This window comes from Pezoporus occidentalis, unplaced genomic scaffold, assembly GCF_034315485.1.
Source record: "Pezoporus occidentalis ecotype Australia unplaced genomic scaffold, CSIRO_AGI_Poc_V1 ctg313, whole genome shotgun sequence".
NCBI classification, from domain to species: Eukaryota; Metazoa; Chordata; class Aves; order Psittaciformes; family Psittacidae; genus Pezoporus; species Pezoporus occidentalis.
This window is the reverse complement of record NW_026915084.1, coordinates 333,942-352,924: the sequence shown is the minus strand read 5'-3', so window position 1 is coordinate 352,924 and position 18,983 is coordinate 333,942. Positions and strand designations below refer to the sequence as shown.

The window sequence follows — 18,983 nt, the reverse complement described above, 5'->3', positions numbered from 1 at the left end:
GAGATGTTATTGGGCTCCATTAGACATAGTGGGGAAACCTTACACGCTCTCTGAAGGTAGAGGATCCCTTGAAGACCACTCACCTGCCATAAGAAGTGGCACCTTCTCCAGGTGCTGCATGTGAAGGGCTGAGAGCTTGAAGTGCACAGAAGTGCTGGACACCAGTGACTTCTTACTTGGCCATCTCGGAAAGCCTGAGTATCCTTGTGGTCCTGGCTCTTTGTTTTGGTTGGCAGGGTCGGTGCTTAAACTGAAGATGGAAACCAGTGGCTTTGCTGAAAGACAAAACACTTTAATCAAGTAATTTGCAATGTCTGATTAATGGGACAGCAGGGTTTTTCCAAGCTTTCCACATACTCTTCTCACCTCTCTTCCTTTCCCTATTCCCTAGGAGACCAGGGAGGAAGAAACCAGTTTTGAGTTTGAGGCCCTAGCTGTTCTCACAAGTACCTCGACAAAAAGACTGCTTTGTGGCACGTATCAGCAGGAAGCCTTAAAGCAAATCGTTCTGACTTCAGCATTCCCAGTTCTCAGACCGATTCATCAGCTGTGATACATAAATATGAGCCTGCTGTGATGTGCACAGAAAACCAGGGAGGGTTCCTCTGAAACCAGCAGTGGAAAGTGTGGTATCAGTGCAGCTTCTAGAGCAGTAACTGGTTACGTGATGGGGCACACACAAGCAGCTGCTTGGGTCCCAACACCTGCTTTAGGAAACAGCCTCACCAGCAGGTTTTTCCACCACCACAGATACCTGATACTGTCGAAAGCTTTCCCAAGTGCTGGAGAAGCCAGCGGGTAAACAGGACATTGCTGAATTGCTTTGCAGCGTGACTGTACTGGAGGAATCCAGCTGGATCAGCTGCTGTATCAGGTGTGAGATAAGGATCATGCTGCACAAGCACAGTCTGGGCTCAGATGTCTCTGAGCAGGTACCATGAGCGTTACTTCATGGAGCATGAAGACAGTGGAGTGCTGCTAAGTCAGCAGGGGTTTTGATTGCATCTGCTCTGTGTGGTTATAAACACAGCTACCCAAGGTCAGGATGGCTTCCTCCCTCAGCTGGGCCTATTGCAGCTTCAGTCTATCTCTTAATGATGCCTCAGTGCAGACCAGTGGATGCAGCTGGCATGGGAAAGCTGTCTCAAAAGGGATGGTAATGCATAAGCTGTACTGAAAAAGAATCCCACTGGGACACTCCAAGGTGACATGCTGGTAGCTGATTATATTATGTTTTGATGAGTAATTTAAACAGTAATTTATCATCTTTTAGACTTGTGCTTATCCAAGTCCTTACAAGAAGCACAGACCTCTATTAAAGATGTTTTTTGCATTGCAAGTGAACCCCCTGCAAGGCCTCCAACCAAAGCAGGGATGTTTCTGAGTAGCTCAAATGTAATCAGGTTTTCAGCTATCTAATACCTTGGAGACCGAGCCATTCTGCCCACGCCTGGTTACAGCCAGTTCTTTCTCTGGAGAGACACTTTATCTTCCCAAGGGGAAACACATACATCACCTGTATGTAATAATCACTTTTTCCTTTAGCATGCCTTACGCTGAGGTAAAGGGAAGTGTCTAATAGCCCTGGTAGTTATGCTACTTACTTTATTTGAACATTGGCAGAAGATAAACTTTCTCTCACCTGTCTGGAATGTTCCTGCTGTGCAAACATCTATTAGGTGTTAGCAGTGGGAGGCAAGAGCATTCCTTAACGCTTCTCATGCTTTTGGGTACTCTGTTGATCACAGTGCTATTTATGTGGTGCTGATTTCATCTTCATTTGGATCTGTGGACAGACACAGAATAACTCACTGCTGATACTAGCTAAACCCATCCCATCCCCACACAAGGTGATGTGTTCCACCTTGTTGCAGCAGCCTGATTCATGTGGGTAGTCCTGACTGGCAGCCACCGCAGCAGTGTCCACACAGAAAGGAAGGTGGGTTCTGCCTCTTGCAGCTCTGCTCATGCTCCAGAGAAAGAAGCCCCATTGACTGAGTTTGCCCTCAGTTCTGGAAGGAATCACTCCCATGGTTGTGTGCAGGTTTCCAGCAGCAGTTTGGACAAGAGCAGGCAGCCTTGGCCCTGCCACGGGACAGGTTGTAGGCTGGATGTTCTCTCAAGAATCCCTTTTGGCCGAGTTTTCTGTTAAAGTCTGCCTCAAATCCATCTCCAGGGCTGGATGAGAGCCAGCGGGGAGGTGGGACGAGCCCCTGCCTTCTGCCAAGCTCTCGTTAGGACAAAGGGTATTAGAGAAAGCAGAGCAGGTGCTTTATCACCCTGGGGTTTTAGACAAGTTGGAAATCCCACATGAAGCATCCCTGCTGTGTATCCCACGTTGTTCCATTGGCTGGACCTCGGGCATTTCCTGCAGCGTTGCCCTTTGTGCTCCTGAAAACCCTTCAGGAGTTGTTTTTCTGCCTCTCTGGTGAAAAGCAGCTGCCATGACCACTGCTGGGGGCTTTCCCTACGCATGCTTTGGCTTTTTGGTATCCCAAACCACAGGGGGTACCGTCCCAGCTCTCCCACAGCTTAAATCCAGTCCCAAGCCTTCACCCATGGCACCCATTACCCCAGAGGGAAGGGCTGGTGATGCACCTTGTGATGGAAGAAAGAAACAAATTGGTATTGAAAGCCATCAGAACCTCACGTAGGAGAACAACAGGACTGGCACAGACAGCTTGGGCACCATCACTGGGGGAAGAACGGCCTAAATTCCTTCCATGAACGGGGTGCTCCTCAAGTGGAAAGCAGAGGAGGAGGAGGAACGCTCGCAGGGAAGCACTCAGCTGCAGCATTCTGCCTGACCTTTGTTTTCTAAGCACAAATCAGATCCCTTTGTGGAGGCGGAATCTCCTCATTCCATCTCGGTCGCGCTGCGTTTCCTAAACCGGCTGACGTGGCGCCACGAGTGCCCGAACGTCAGCCTCCTCTCTCAAATGCCATCTTCCCACCTCCTCTTCGGAGGCTGTCTTTGCAGCCTTGCCCACAGCCCTGTTGCCACAAGCTACCAGAAGTAGCTGTGAAGATAGACTTGCCTGAGAGCTCCCAGGATGAAGCATCCTTTCCTTGGAGCAAAACCCTCACTGGATGGATATGTGGTAACCTTCACTAGCATTAGTAACTCAGGACTTCTTCACGTGCAAGTCCATAGATGGTATGTTCTTTCTACCAGCCACAAATAGGTTTTCTCTACCCATTCCTCTCTTAGCTGTTTCAGCCACTGTGGCCATTAGGGAAGGAGGTACATGTCAGGGAGGACTCCAGGGCTTAAACCCTTATTCCTTGTGGACCAAATCACCTGAAGCACAAGTGAGCATCTACACACAGGGGCTGTACTCACTGCTCTGCTCGGGTCTTGCCCAGCAGCTGCAGGTGCACAGCAAAGCAGCATCTGAAGCGCATCCTTCAGCTGGACATCTGGATGAAGGAACCCAAACCACTGCACTTGTGGTTCCAGTGCAGTCCCAAGACGTCAGGATTCGGAATACACCGTAAGTGCTGCTCTGAGGAGAAGCTAAATCCACTGCAGATTCGCTGTAAAATGAAGTGTACCCTGAAAGGCTTTCCTGAAACAGAAACCCGGTTGTTTCTGTTGTGTTCCTATTTGTGATCAAAGTGCAATTCACAACCAGGAACAGTGCTGGTTCTCAGAAGTCAGCTAACCTGATACCATCCGTAGCTTTCCTTTGGCACACACAGAAAAGGGGGGTTCCATAGGGCAGTCATAAAGAGGAATAAGGAATTTGCTGTTCCCAGAAACCAGAGGTACAAGTGACACCTCCTCACTGCCCACCCTGTCAAACAGCAGCAGATGAGCACACAGGCACCCACTGTGCTTCACTCCCAGATTTTGCCAGGTTTTGTGACCAAAGCCCGCTTGGAATTCCTTTTCCATCAGGGGACCACGAAGACCTATAACACCAAGGGTTATTCCTGTCACCAAGGGTTATTCCTGCCCCGTTGAAACACTGCTCCTCTGACACGAGCAAGGCTTATTTTAACACGAGGTGGTTGTGGTTACGTGGGATGCCCCCGTGAACGGAACAGCACCCTTTCAACCAAAGAGCTTGGCTTCGGGGGTGAAAGCAAGGGGAAGGACAAACACCGCATCCAAAGCAAGCAGCCCCAAGGATTAAGCTCTCCCGTGTCTGCGCCCACGTCCTCAGCGTGGTGGAAACTCTGACAGCTCATCGCGGGGCCACGAGGAGAGGCAGGATCACGGGGCAGGCTGCACCACAGCCTGAGGACCTCCTAAGTGCCCCGGGAGTACAAGTGCTGTGTCAGAGGGCAGGGGAGCTCCGTAACCGAGGGGTGCTGAATCACAGCCTCCGTTGTTCCTGCCTGGTGCCCCGGCAGTCACAAGAAGCTGGGTGAAAGAACGTGGGTTTGGTGCTGCCAGAGCTGAGATGTTCTTTCAGGTTCAGAGTCATGAAGAGGGGATGCACGCTCCTCATCTCCCAGATTTCCCAGTAAATGCTCCGTGTCTTAACTTCTGGGAAGACCGAAGGCCAATACATCACTTCCCAAGCTCCAGCATCACAGGAGGAGGTACGGAGGCAGAAACAGAAACCAGCATTGGGCCATCTGAGGCTCGAGCAGCTCATTGGAGCGTGGCCCTGAGGCCAAGCCAAGCTCTCCAAACCCCTTACCTAATCCCTTACACTGCATGGTTGAAAACATCCTGAAGTCCACAGGTCTGAGGCTCGGCAGCAGCACCCAGCCCACCCTAACCTTCACTGAGCTCACATCCTCACAGCCCTAGCTGGTAAGTCATAGAATCATGGAACAGCTGGGGTCGGCAAGGGCCTTAAGATCATCTTGTTCCAACCCCTGCCATGAAAGTCGTCATTCCCAGCACTTCCATAGGAAAATGACCCAGTCTCCTGGCTCCCTTCCCTTCTGTTGCAGCTCTATCATGGCATAGCTGGAGCTCCAGCAGCTGGGAAAGCCCCAAACTGAACACTGGATGCTGCTGGCACCCAGTGTGTTGGCTGCTGGATGCTCTTCATGAGCAGGGGTAAGGGACACGACACACAAGAGATTCTCCCCCATATCCAGGTGACACTACGGGGTCTTTGATTCCCAGTGCTCCTTAGTCAGGCACAACAAGCTGCTCCTGCTCTCTCCCTAAAGGTTGTGCAAGATGGAAAAGGCCATTGTTTTTAAAGGGGAAGCAAACAGTTGTGTGGGGAAAATCTATTTTATCTTGACCCTGCTAATAATACCTAATTCACTTATGGTTCTAAACAGCCAGGGGGTGGGTAAGGATGTGATGTAGTCACTGCAAGCTTCCTGACCGGCTTTCCCAGGCCACTGCTGCAAGATGAAGGGCATCAGAGGGTTTAGGAATACATTCGACTGGTACCCAAGCTAAGAGGAGGCAGTGCCCAGGCAGAGAGGCCAAGTACCTGGGGAGCAGACTCAGGGGAGGCAAACAGAAGCCGTGACCCCGCTGCTCTGTGAATTCCCATAAGGGACGTTCTAAGCCTCTGGAGGGCAAACCCAAGCTCTTCTGTAAAGAGCAGGTTGGAAGCAAAGGCTGGGAATAAGCGATAATGCCCGTGCTGAGCTCTGTAAGTGCCACAAGAAGGGGATCCGAGGCTCTTAAACAGGACAATGTCATGCCCCTGTTGCTTTAGCTCCCTTCTTAACCGCTGGCTGGGTGCTACAGCAGTGGCTGAGGAGGTCTGCAGGGTGTGAAACACCCCCAGGGCACTGGGTCTGCTCGGGGAGGTGAGGGCTGAAAGGTTCTGTCGCCTCCTCCCACCTCACTCTGCCTTTGACAAGTGGGACCTTGCAAGCTCATCGCATCTTACAACGGGGAAAGAGGGGACCCAGCACAGGCAGGGAGGGCAAGGGGGGTGCATGACCCCCCCCAGTGCACACTGCACCCATAATAATGCTGACAACTAAACCATTTCCTTGCCATGAACGTTGTTCCTGGGGTTTACAGAATTCATTGGTTGAGTTCAGGGTTTGGGCAACACGAGGCAAGAAAAAGGTCTCGTTTCATGACAAGAAAGAGAAGGGATGAGGAGGCAGAGCTTCACCCAGCCCTGGCCGCATGCAGGTTAATGGTTGGGAGCCCGAGTCCATCCCCTTACCTGGCGCGTGGAGCTGACACCATCCCGCTGCCTGGTCCTTGGCTCCCGGTTTCCCTGCATCCAACCAGTTCAGGCTGGGCACTGGCCACGTCTGCTGTGCCTCCGGTTGCTCTTTGGGACATCCCAAAGCTCTCAGGTGGCTCCTTGCAAAAGGAGGGAACAGAGATCACAAACTGAGGAGGGGAGGAAACAAGGGAGGGATGAGGGGAGATCGCATGGGGAGAAAGGCACGGCTGGTGGCACCAGAGCTCGGCCGTAGTGCGTTGAGAGGGGACCCACCATGAGCACAATGGCCGAGCCCATTGCCCTGGTGCAGCCACGGGCTTGCTGGTGGCATGGGGCAGGTCAGGGCATCTCGGTCCCTGTGTTCTGTAATAACAGGGGTTCAACTTCATGGAATCACAGAATCACAGAGTAGTTTTGGTTGGAAAGGACCTGAAGATCATCCAGTTCCAACCCCCCTGCCATGGGCAGGGACACCTCACACTAAACCATCTTACCCAAGGCCTTGTCCAACCTGGCCTTGAACACTGCCAGGGATGGAGCATTCACAACCTCCCTGGGCAACCCATTCCAGTGCCTCAGCACCCTCACAGGAAAGAATTTCCTCCTTATATCCAATCTAAACTTCCCCTGTTTCAGTTTGAACCCGTTACCCCTTGTCCTGTCACTACAGTCCCTAATGAAGAGTCCCTCCCCAGCATCCCTATAGCCCCCTTCAGACACTGGAAGCTGCTCTGAGGTCTCCACGCAGCTTCTCTTCTCCAGGCTGAACAGCCCCAACTTCCTCAGCCTGGCTCCATACAGGAGGTGCTCCAGCCCCTGATCATCCTCGTGGCCTCCTCTGCACTTGTTCCAACAGTTCCATGTCCTTTTTATGTTGAGGACCCCAGAACTGCACACAATGCTCCAGGTGAGGTCTCAGGAGAGCAGAGCAGAGGGGCAGGATCACCTCCATGACCTGCTGGTCACGCTCCTTTGGATGCAGCCCAGGACACGGTTGGTTTCTGGGCTGCGAGCGCACACTGAAGCCGGCTCATGTTCATTTTCTCATCCACCAACACCCCCAAGTCCTTCTCCTCTGGGCTGCTCTGAATCTCTTCTCTGCCCAACCTGTAGCTGGGCCTGGGATTGCTCCGACCTGGGTGTAGGACCTTGCACTTGGCTTGGTTAAACTTCTTCTGCTTGTGCTCCTTTTGAGGCTTCACCCCCTGAAACCCACAGGAGGCTCAGACAGAAACAAACACACGTGGAGGCCTCCTGCAGCAAAATCACAGCAGATCCAGATCCAGATCCATCCCAGCAGCATCACCGGTGCCACCATAGGAGGTGGTGGCTGTGGCAATGGCTTTGTCCTGAGCCATGGGTCCTCTCTCAGGTCACTGTCACCCCAGCCCAGCTGAGCACAGCGTGCTTTGCCCTGGGTGCTTCAGCTCCTTCTCTGCTCCTGCTCGTGGGCATTTTGACCTCCTCAGCCTCCCCTCTGCTTCCCCTCTGCAGCCGGTGCTCTCCACCTCCATCATCTGCCCATCCTTGGGCCTGTGCGGAGCGCAGGATGAGTCCCGGCTCACAGAGGATCACGACCAGCAGAAGGAAGCCCACAATCAGAGGACAGAGAGATGCCTGCTCAGAAGAAGGTCAAATCGGGGCCTTCCTGGAGCGGTGATGGGTGAAGGCACCCACGTTCAGCGTGCGTTACACTGAGCATCCAAGCGACGCGGGAGGGCAGGGGGTGAAGGACCCCCACCTCCAAACCAAAAACGTGCAGGCAGAGAGGGAATTTACCTGTCCTGTAACCCAGCACCACGGTGGGGGGACTCTGCTCCGGCGAGCAGGATTGCACCCGCACCGCTCACATCCCCTCTGCATCCCCCTTTGCTTTCCTCCAGCAATGCCAGCTCCTCGCCGGGTCAAGGCATGAGCCAGCTCCCTATGACCTCACTAGGAATACTCGCACCGATCCCTTAATCCCGTGTTCATCGTGTACCTATGACGAATCCCATGTTCATCATTCCCCCCCCTGGCGCTGGCTCCACGCACGCCACCACCTTCGCTGCACTGGAGCGTGTCCGAGCGGCTCCCACGGGTGGTTTGGTGGGATGGGGAAGTCCTGACTCATCCCCACACCTGGCTGCAGCTGCAGGCACCCCGGCAGCCCCTGGCACCGACATCCACGTCGCGGGGTGCTTTGGGTTGTTTCTTGCCCTGGTCCTAGGTGTTGAACAGCAGAGGGAAGCACGGCTCACACAGCATCATCCTCTGTGTCCTATCTAAACGCTAGCACAGACTTGCCCCTCAGCCGCAGCTCACAGGGGAAGCAGCCACTACAGTGGTCAGGAAGCTGCCGACTGTTCCTCTTCTCCCTCCTGCCTTTGGAAACTTCCCTATAAACCAAAGGGGGTTTCATCCTCTTCACCTTTCCAACCAATCACCCCTATGATCCCCCCTGAGGTCGGGCTGTGGCTGCTGCTGTGGTCCGGGTGGGAGCTGGTGGGGGATCGCTGCCCTCCAGGGTGCTCCTGCAGGCTGTTCCAGCGCAGCCCCTGTCCTGGAAGCGGAGCAGGATGCTCCTGCCGGGCCCTTTGGATGCTCTCATAAAGGCCCGTATTTACAAGAAAGATTCCCTGCTGCCCCATTGTCTGCGAGGCCAGGCAAGGAGAAACCTCCTGTGTAGAGATCCCAACTCACTCAGCACGGGGGAATCCGGTCTGGGAGGAGAGCGTGGGTAATGGGAGAGGGAAGACCTGGAGAGGGCTCTGGCACTGCTGGTAAGGAGCCCACAGACAGGACCAGTGCCCAGAGCACCGCTGGCCTCGAAAGCCCCCGCAGGGATGCTCCAGCCGCCTGTGCTGGGCTGTACAACACCAGCACCCAGCTCACACTGAGCCATGGCCAGGTCAAAGCGACCCTGGCAGAGCGAGGTAACGGCTGCAGCTCATGGATAAAGCAGCTCAAGGGCAGGGGTGAGATGTGGGGTGTCAGGATCCATCCTGGCTCAAGGCAGAGGTGGGAACAAGGGGTCCCCTCTGCTGCTTGTCAGCCTTTTGCTTCTCTGTCCCGTGGGTGAAGCAACCCAGGACAGTGTCAGGATCCATGCATTGCTCCATCCCCAGAGCCCAACACTGGGGTGAGACCATTGCCAGCCTGGGATGCCCAGGTCCTGCCTGCAGCACGGGTGCAGACAGTGCAAACCCAGGGCTCCAGATGGAGCAGCAAGGATGCTGCCCCCAGGGTCAGCCCCATTCATCCAGCCTGCCGTGGATGAAGAGCTCATGGCAGCAGGAAGAGCCTGTGCTGTGTCTATGGGCAGCAAGGGGAGGATAAAATCCCCTCTTGTGCTCGGTTATGTCCGTCTTCCTCTCCGGAGGGGAAGTGTGGGGCACTTCCAAGCAGCACGTGTTTGGCAGTGCTTGAAACAGCTCCTAACAGGGGAACGCTCCCCTTTCAAGGCACAAACTGTTCCTGGCAGCTACTCACATAAAAAAGAGCTATAAAACCCCAGCCAAGCCCATTCCAGGCACCGGTGGAAGCGCTGGCTCAATCACTGCTGCAGGCTGGGAAACGCACGAGAGCATCACCCTTGGGGAGGTCCCTAAGCAACCTCGACAAGGCATTAAAAGCCCTGCCTGCAGCCAGCATCAGTGCCCCAAGGCACGGCTCTTGGCTGACCAAGCCCCTCTTCTGCTTGCTGCAGGGTCTGGGGACAGCCCTGGTGCTCAGGGTGAAGCATTTGGGTTGCCACTGGTGGCAAATCCCAACGCGGTGGGGCTACATCCTGCTGCTCACAGCTGAGGCTGATGGAGCTGATGGTGGTGGTGCGTGGTCATGGGGTGAAGCAAAGAGAGGGCAAGGGTAAGCGGAGGGAGAAGATGATGGGTCTGGGACATGCAGCAGCATCGTTCTCCTCCAAATGAGACCAGGAAAGGACTCTGGTGACAGAGGATTGTATGATAAAATAACTTCTTTGCCTTGTTTCTTTGGCAAGCTTCTGAGCATTGATTTCTTTACACTCTAACCATCCATTTCTTTAGAAAACATGGTATAAAACTAGGTAGTTTGGAAATAACTTTAAGGCCACCAGTGACTTCAGGAGCATCCTACACCCGAGTGCCTCAGCAGCGAACTCCCTTCTCAAACCCCATGACAAGTGAATCCTCCATGGGAAACCCTGTTAAATAACTAAAGAAACCCCAACAAAACCAGACACCCCCCCCCTCCCCAGAACAAATGACCCTGTCTGCAAGCTTCCCTTCTGATACAGCATTGACCCTTGCTGGGGATGGCCAGCACCCAGCTGGAGCCGCGCTGGTTGATGGCACAGGGATGCTCCCACCCCAGCGGCAGTGCTGCCGAGCAGGACCCATTGCTCATCCCCATCTCTCATCCCCACCGCTGCCCTTGGGGTTTGGGAACATCAATAAATTAACAAAGGCACAGACCCCCAACAACTCAATCCAGAAACCAGCCGGGAAGAGTGCAGTTCGTGTTCTCAGCGCAGGAGGAAGCGCTTGCGGACCTGCTCCTCGATGGAGTGCAGCTTGGCAGTCCTCAGCGCCCGCAGCAGCTCCTTGGTGACCGGGTTCCCCTCTCTGAGGTGGGTGAGGAAAGCCCTGAACTTCTCCTGCATGGCCGCCCGGGTGCCCAATGCCTGCGTCCTCGGTGGCTGCTCCAGGATCTGCTGCAGGCGCTTCAGCTTCCGGATGGGGATGTTCTGGTACGCCACGAAGTCGATCATGGCTTGCTCACAGTCGTCATCGCCTGGAGCTGCTGGGAGGAAAGCATCCAGAGGTTAGGGGCAAGGTGAGGTGGGGCAGCAGGGGAGCAGCTCCCAGCCCTGGCCTCAGGGAGGTGGGAAGTGCCCCAGCCCTGGAAGCATTCAAGGTCAGGTTGGATGCGCCTCTGAGCAACCTGGAATAGTGGAGGATGCTGCTGCTCGTTGCATGGGGATGGGATGGACTTTCAAGGTCCCTTCCAACCCAAAGCAGTCAATGATTCCATGATGTGGTCCTCACCTGGGCATTGCTCTCCAGCCACAGCTTGGACTGGGAGCCCAGTGATGAGGCCAGCCAGGAAACCCGTCTCTCCCAGCCCATCTTCCAGATTTGGGAGGGTATTTTAGCTCCCAGGACCACATATATGATGTGAACACGAGCTGGGACCACCTACTCTGCCCATGCCCAAGGATGCAGCAGCACCTGGCTCACAGCGGCTGCATCCTCTGCCAAAGCCAGGGCTTGCGGTGCGGTGCGGTGCTGGCAGCGTGCGGTGGAACCAGTGGGTCAGAATGGGCATTGTGCAAGTGGAAAAAGTGAGGTTGGAAGGGAAAAGCATGAGGAAAACACCCAATACAACATCATTCCGTGGTCAAGGCCGATCCCTGCGGCTCGCTGCCCGGAGGGGCTGGCGCCAGCCCTCGCTGCAGCCTGCGTTTCCCAGCAGCAGCCCATCCTCTACAGCGCTGTTGGATAACAGCTTGTTTTGGAAGGGCCTGCAAACTGAAACCACCCCGGGCAGCTTCTCCCTGCTCCTCTCTGCGCCGGGAGCATGGGAAAGGGGAACTCCAGAAAGCCGGAGCTCGCTGCCGTCTCTTCAAGCCCGCTCTGTGCCCCGACAGCTTTTCCCATGCGGGTTTTTCACATCCCCGAGGCAGGACCAAGCCCAAGCTCGGCCCCATTGGGGGCTGTTGGAGTCCCCGTTGAAGCGCTGTTGGAGTGCCCCCAAGGAGGGATGAAATCAGTGCTCAGGGGAGCGAAGCCAAACCGTTCCTCCGTCAGGCAGAGACAAGCCCGGTTTCATGCCATTGTGAACTGGGAACGTTTCCTGGGTCACAGCAGGGGTTGGTCGGGCTCTCACCCAGATTCTCTCCTCCGCACTCAGCTCTGTGTGGAAGTGGAGCATTCCAACGCTCCCAAGTGGACTCCTGATGAACCAGGGCTATAAATACACCCCAGCTCCGCGGCTGACGCTGCTCTCCTCCAGAAATAGCTGGAGGCCAGGCTGGCCATGGACACTGCTGCTGCTGCTGCTCCCGCCTGCCTGCGTCCCGCTGATGACAGAGCTCCCCAGCTCCTGTCTCCAGTGGGATCACGCTCCTGGCACGGAGCTCGTGGGGTGAGTCAGGCTCCGTAAGGAGGGATGCCTGTGTTGGCAGTGCCAGGAGAGGATGGAAAGGGAAGAGCTCCTCTCGCATGCTCTGAAGCATCAATAGCTTGCCATAGAATGATGGAATGCCAGGTTGGAAGTGGGCTCGTGGATCATCTGGTCCAACCTTTCTTGGCAAAGAAAGCTTTTGCTGAAGCCCTTCTTGATGGAAGAAAGTTCTTTATCCTGGAACAACCTCCCCAGGGATGCAGTGGAGTCCCTGGAGGGTTCTGGGACACGGCTGGACGTGGTGCTGGGTAACCTCATCCAGGCTCCCATTGCCATGGCAGGTTGGACCCGATGAACTTCCAAAGTCCCTTCCATCCCGTCACTCCAGGACTGGTTTGTCTGGGAAGTTCAAGGGGCAGGTTCACTGCCACCCGGGTCAGCCACATGGAGTTTGTGTCCCGTGTGTCTTGGTTGATGTCAAGGCAAAGGGGGGGGGTTGGAGCAGCTGCCTGCATCCCCTCACCCTTGGGATGGTTTTCAGCCCCTTCCTCGTCCCTGCACTGCTTGGGGTGCACATTACAAAGCACCCCCGGAGCCAGCCCATCGCTCTCCCCTGCTCCTTTGCTCTATGCTTTAGCTGAGGAAGGCTGGACCAGATGATCCTCGAGGTCTCTTCCAACCTGGGCTTCTGTGATCTCTGCCCACTGGCCTTCAGCCTCCAGCATGATCACAGTGGACACCACGTCTCTGCCACCTCACAGAGCAAAATGCACCCCATGCTCAGCTCCAATGAACCTGGGATGCTGCTCCACTCATCCTGCACAAGACAACGCTGTGGCCATAGCAAAAGCTCCTGGAAAACAGGCTGAAAGCCTGGGAGAAATGGGAATGCCAAAGGAGAAGAGCCATGCCAGGAGTGCTTCACACTGAGCCTGTTTACATGACCCAGACCACCGGGTATCGCTGACAGCTACCAGTTAGAGCTGAATGGCTGCCAAAACTCTCCTTGCATCCCGGAATCCCCGGTTATCCCGGTTTCTGGTAAGATCTGATGGGATTTCACTGCCAGTTCTTTGTTGTCTCTGAGCAAAGAGCCTGCATGGGCTCCGGGTGAGCCCTGCACCCTGCCCTTGCCCTAAAGGACCAAGCCTGAAGGTGGAAGAGGGCAGGCGGAGTGGATTTTACCCGTTATTATGATAAATTACGGGTCACTCCATGTTTTTACAAGCTGTTTCACCTCAGTTTGCATCTCAGTAGGAAAAAAGCCACCGGAGAGCTCGCTCTCACCCTGGCAGCATCACGGGTCCGGCGTCCCCACAAGAGCCCCGGCTCACCTGGCTCCTGCGTGCTGTTGCCCCCGTCCCTCCTGCAGGAGGTGCACAGGGTGTCGTGGTACTGGTTGCCCTCCACGTTGACCACCTTGCCCTGCTGCTCGCAGTCCTGGTGGGGCTGGCACGGCTCCGTGCTGGAGGCCGAGGAAGAGAAGAAGCCCCGGGGGCAGGCGCTGCACTGGGTGTTCTCAAAGGGGGTACCTGTGAATGGGGAGGGAAGGGGATGTCAGTGGGCAAGGAGCAGGGGATGATGCCAGCGGGGTGCCTGGCACCATTGAGCATTTGGGAGGGGGGATAACAGAGCAATCAGTTCTTCCCCAGAGCAATCAGTGCCTGCAATCACTGCCTGCAATCACTGCCTTCAATCGCTGCCTGCAATCACTGCCTGCAATCACTGCCTGCAGTTCCCCTGCGAAGCGTGTGCAAACAGCAGCGTTTGAATCTCCCACCCCAAAGCACTTGGCACACGCTGATAAAGGGGCACCGGTGCCCAGAGCCAAGAGGAGAACCCCTCTGCCACCGAGGGGAGCTGCCTCCCGGGCCGGAGGCACCCGACGGGCGGCTGAGCCGGGTGCCAAAGCAGCCTTTGATTCACAGCGGAGTCAGGAGGCTCCCGGCCAAGTGAAAGTAAAAGGCAGGCAGGAGGTGAAAGCTGCTGCTTCCCATCATCGGGCTCGGGGCCAGACCCGCTCCTGTGTCACAGGGACAGGGCCACGCGAGCCCGATTGCACCAGGGCACGTTCCCTATGAGATGGGAATGGCGCTGGTTCACACCCCTTGCATCTCCTCTTCATCCACCCCGTGAAGAACGAGGGTTCTGCCTTGTCACAACCCCATAGCTTTGGCTTTACCAGAGCCCCAGTGCTCAGGGCTGTGTTTGCAGGTAGGAGAGCCAGGATAAAGCCTGTGCCCCACAAAGGAACTGCACGTGGGTCAAAGCACCCATCCAAGCCGTGCTGCAGGGACCCCATCATCCCCATCCAGACACGGGCACTCACAGCTCTGCTCACACGGTGTGCTAGGTCCTTGCTGGGTGTTGAGGGGTCTGGGCTGGGGCATCGTTCCCAATGCAAAGCCATTTGTGGAAAATGAATTAAACCCACCAAAGATCCAGCTTCTCCTCATAGGTCCCTTTTGGCTCCTCAGTCCTACAGCCAGATTTGATGGTTCATTTCAAGGGGCTTCCCTGCATCACTTGCAGACCTACTTCACCTCTCCTGCATTACTGCATTTCATACAGCTGCATCCCACAGCATAATTATAAGCATCAGCTGAAGACCACAGGTATTTCTCCTCTGGCCTGTGAGCCTGGAGTGCTTCAGCACACATGGAAGGGCTTCAAAAGCCTCCACATTAAAGCACGAAGCAAGGTAATGCTGGTTGTGCCACCGCTGCCCACACTGGTTTATTGTTGTTACACCAGGCTGTGGTTTTGAGGCAGAGCCCGGTCCTGGGTGAGAAGGAAACCACTCGCAGGCAACTTGTGTGTTTAGAAAGCTTGAATGGGGACAAGCAAGGGACCAGGTGAATTTGTGCTGGGCAATCAATGGAGAAATAACCCCCATAAAACCCCCTGTGATTTGCACCTCTACAGGGGATGCAGTCTTGGACTTAGGAATCTCCCCAAGCCATGAATCAAAGCAAGGCTGATTCGATGCTCTTGGAACCTGAGTGTGTCCATGTTTCAAATGCAGCCTCTCCAAACTGCTCAGTAAAACCCACAAACCCCAGCCCCAGAGGTACCCAAATCCACCAGCCCTGCCCTGGCCTCATCAGAGCCTTTTCCAGTCTGGATTATCAGGAGCAGGGGGCTGATGGAGGAGCAGGAGCCGCTCAGACCTTTCCACCCATGGTGAGCACTGGCAGGGTGACCTGCTCCTGCAGGATGGGGGGATCCAACTCTGCAAGGAACCAGGATCACCCCCTCCCATCCGAGTGTGCTGCTGGGGGATTTCACAGGCGTTCAAAGCAAAAACAGGGGAGAAAAAAAGCAAAGAATCACTGCTTTGAGAAGAAGCCAGGAGCAGCTTCATGCACCAGCAAGGACAGCAGCACACCGGTGAGCAAGAAGAGAGTAGCTCAGGCTATGGACTATAGAAAGAGCTGCTCTATTCCTCTCTGATTTTCAGCTCCAGCAGAGATGCGGGGATGCGACAAGAGCCCCCGGAGCACGCACACAGAGGTACTCACCCCGCTTCTCCACGCCGAAGCCCGGCGGACACTTGGAATGCTGGGTGCAGAATTCCATCTCGGAGTAGTATCCATCCTGGCACTGGCAGACGCGGTTGTGGGTGGCGTTGCACTGCTGCACCTCCACCTGCCTCTCCCCGCAGATGACGTTGCAGTAGCGGCACTTGTCCAGGTAGTTCCAGTACTGCGTGTAGTGCAAATCCGGGCAGGGCTCGCACCGCGTCGGCCTGTCCCTGGTGCAGTGCTGGGCCATGAAGGTGCCCGGTGGGCACCGCTGGCACGTGAGCTGCTCGTTGGATGCAGCATCTCTCCATTGGTAAACGTGTTGGGTGCTGCAGCCGAGCCGGGCCAGGAGGAGGAGGAGAGGGGCGAACATCCACTGCAGCAAAGACAGCACAGAGAGCCCTTAGCGCATCCTTTCGTAGAGGGAGAAGCAGCAAAGGCGACGGCTGCACCACAGAGGTGCTCACTGGTGTAGCTACAAGGAATTATTCTCTCACCTCAAGCTCTCCCAGCCCCAGGGGTAAAGCAGGGACCAGACGCTGCCCTCCATTGCTTCCCCATCAACCCCTCTTGCTGCTCCAGGTGACAAAGCATCCTTCCCAAACGCTGCTTCCCAAGCCCATTTTGTGCCACCTACACAACCCGATTGCCCTCTCTCAGTACTAAAAGCAGCTCCAGCGCATTCCCCTCTTTTCATCCCAGTCAATCCCCCAGCATTTGGGCTAAGCAAAACCTTGGCAGAAGTTTCCCAAACAGCAGATACATTGCATGCTCCAGAGGGACTCTCAATGCTTTTGACATCCAGATACCCAGTGTAAGACCAGAGAAACCCAGAGCCGTGTTTATCCCCCCTTCTCAGAGCACGTGTGTCCAGACTTAAGAACAGACAATACCTTACCTTGGATGGATACCTTAAATTCGGCCTGTGGCGAGATAACAGCATGGCACAGAGGACTTCTGAGCGCCGGGAGCTGCGTGTGGCTGCACAGTGGGTTCCTAAGGGGCTGGGGCTGGCTCCGAGGGCAGCGGCTGGGCTCTGCCGATCCCTCCTGCTTCAGAACAGAAAGAGCGAGAAGGGCTGTGAGGAAACGCTGCATTTCCCCGTCTGCATCCCAGAAACCCTCCCTCCGAGGACGGTACGGGCTCTCCGCAGCCCGGGCACCGCAGCAGCCTCTTGCAAGCGCGGCTGAGAACCGGCTCGTCGGTGGGAGCCTGCGACCGAGCTCCTGCCGCACGCATCGCGCTCGGGGGAGGCGGATCAGCACCGGAGCAGGCGGGACTCACACGCTGCGGCCAAGGAGGGAGCAGAAATGGGCCCATCCCACCGCATCTCATCCCATCTCATCCCATCCCATCCCATCCCATCCCTCACCGTGCGCGCTGCGCCGATCCCCTGCGCCCAGCGGCACTTTTATTGCCTCAGCCCACGGGAAAGACCCTACTTGCGCAAGCGGCCGCGACGCCCCGGCCCCGGCCCCCCCCCGCCCCGCTCCGCTCCCCTGCGGCCCCGCAGCCGTCCGCACGCTGCCTGCGCTCCCTTCCTGCCTCCGCTCACAGGCAGCAGCGCGGTGAGGGTTGGATGCGGCTTTGGTCCCGTCCCCCCTCTCCGAGCACGCTGTGTTCCCTGTAAGCGTTAAACAAGTTCCCAGCGCCGGCGCTTGCCTCTGGACCGGGCACGTTTTGCCCCCGGCCGCAGCCCCAGAGGTGCCGGTTCTGAGAAGAGCGCAAACCCCCTGCGGCAGCGCACGGGGAGGCACCGACCCCGCTGACCCAGCCCCGCTCCGGAGCTTTGGCATCGGCGTTGCTGCAGGATCCCTGCAGGCATCAGAGCCTCAACTTTCTCCTTTCGGGAGCACGGAGGACATCAACCGAGGTCCCTCTTGCGGGTAACGCCATCCAGGAGCTGGTGCCAACAGCACAGGGGGTAGTTTTCCATAAATCCGGGACCCCAGTTGTCAGTGGAAGCTGAATTCAGCCGTACACGTGCGTGCTTATCGGGGCAGGAGTGCATCTAGCAGTGCATCTGCTTAAATACATCAGCTGCACGCACCTTGTCTTCTGCCCTGGCTCACCGGATTCCCTCTGAAGGCAAGGGAATAATCCAAGGGCTCCTCCGGGAAGTGGTCCCTGTGCTGGGAAGGCACCACTCGTGTCCAGCCTCCGCGGCTCCAATCCCTCTGTACCGCAAGGACAAGGAGGAAAAGGCACAGAATTCATCTGCTCTTTAGTGTAATAGCAGGAGAGCTCTGCAGTGAGCCTGAAAACCAGCCAGGCACCATCTCTGCCAGCAGGAATGGTGCGAAGAAGGCGAAAGCTGGAGCCAGTTCCAAATAGCTCAAATAGCTCAGCTTTTTCCTTGGGTTTAACCTTTCCAGTCATGGAAGAGAAAGAGAAGCACCTACAGAGAAATCACACCCTGACACAGGGCACTCAGCTGGGGAATGGGATGGGGTTTGTACTGCACCCCCTTCATGCCATGGTTTGCCACCTTCACCTGTGAAAAGGGCAGGAGAATGAGATGTGATCATAGACTCACACTTAGTGAATCTCTTGGGCTGGAAGGGACCTTAAAGCTCCTCCAGCTCCATCCCCTGCCACGGGCAGGGACACCTTCCACTGGAGCAGCTTGCTCCAAGCCCCTGTGTCCAACCTGGCCTTGAGCACTGCCAGGGATGGGGCAGCCACAGCTTCTCTGGGCACCCTGTGCCAGCGCCTCAGCACCCTCACAGGGAAGAGCTTCTGCCTCAGAGCTCACCTCAGTCTCCCTCCCCATTCCCCACACGTAGAACTGCACACACATTCAGTTTGTGTAAGTCTGGACTCTGCTGTGTGCTGGGAGTCCCAACCCCACAAGCGGCCACCTTTGCATCTCTCAGAGCTGTTACAGACGTGACCGAGCTGTGGGCCTGGACTGCAATCCCATAGAGCAGGATGCGTCTCCTTTCCGAGACCTGGGCTCCTGCTGCCCTCATCTCTCAACATTCAGTGTTCCCAAATACTCTTTCCACACTTGTTCCCTCCAGCTGCAGTCACATCCATCACATTAATACTGCCCCATACACACAGCCTAGGCACAAACCTCTTGTTTGCCTTGCAGGTATCCTGAAGAGCAGGATGTGATGTACCTCGAGATGGGCACGGGGAAACAGAGCTCACCCCCACCAGCAGCCCCAAGGATGCGGCAGCATCTCCCTCTCTGAGGGGCTCTGAACAGGCATTTGGGAAGGGGCAAAACCAGATCACACACCCAAAACTGAAATGC

The 18,983-nt window shown here is 55.9% G+C and overlaps 2 protein-coding genes across 3 annotated transcripts in view; both read right to left on the bottom strand.

Annotated features, from left to right (window-relative positions):
* ZGPAT (zinc finger CCCH-type and G-patch domain containing) overlaps positions 1-18,983 on the bottom strand; it is a 38,004-nt gene that overhangs the window by 18,713 nt on the left and 308 nt on the right. The window lies entirely within an intron of this gene.
* On the bottom strand, positions 10,583-16,125 carry TNFRSF6B (TNF receptor superfamily member 6b). 2 transcript variants are annotated; one of them, XM_062628317.1, is made up of 3 exons: positions 15,719-16,125; positions 13,532-13,729; positions 10,583-10,874 (listed from the first exon to the last, which is right to left on the bottom strand). In XM_062628317.1, exons 1-3 carry the CDS (start codon positions 16,092-16,094, stop codon positions 10,597-10,599), a joined length of 852 nt encoding a protein of 283 aa, XP_062484301.1. In that variant the 5' UTR covers positions 16,095-16,125; the 3' UTR covers positions 10,583-10,596. The 2 variants fall into 2 exon arrangements, with proteins under 2 accessions (XP_062484301.1, XP_062484303.1); XM_062628319.1 differs by having other exon boundaries at positions 10,583-10,871.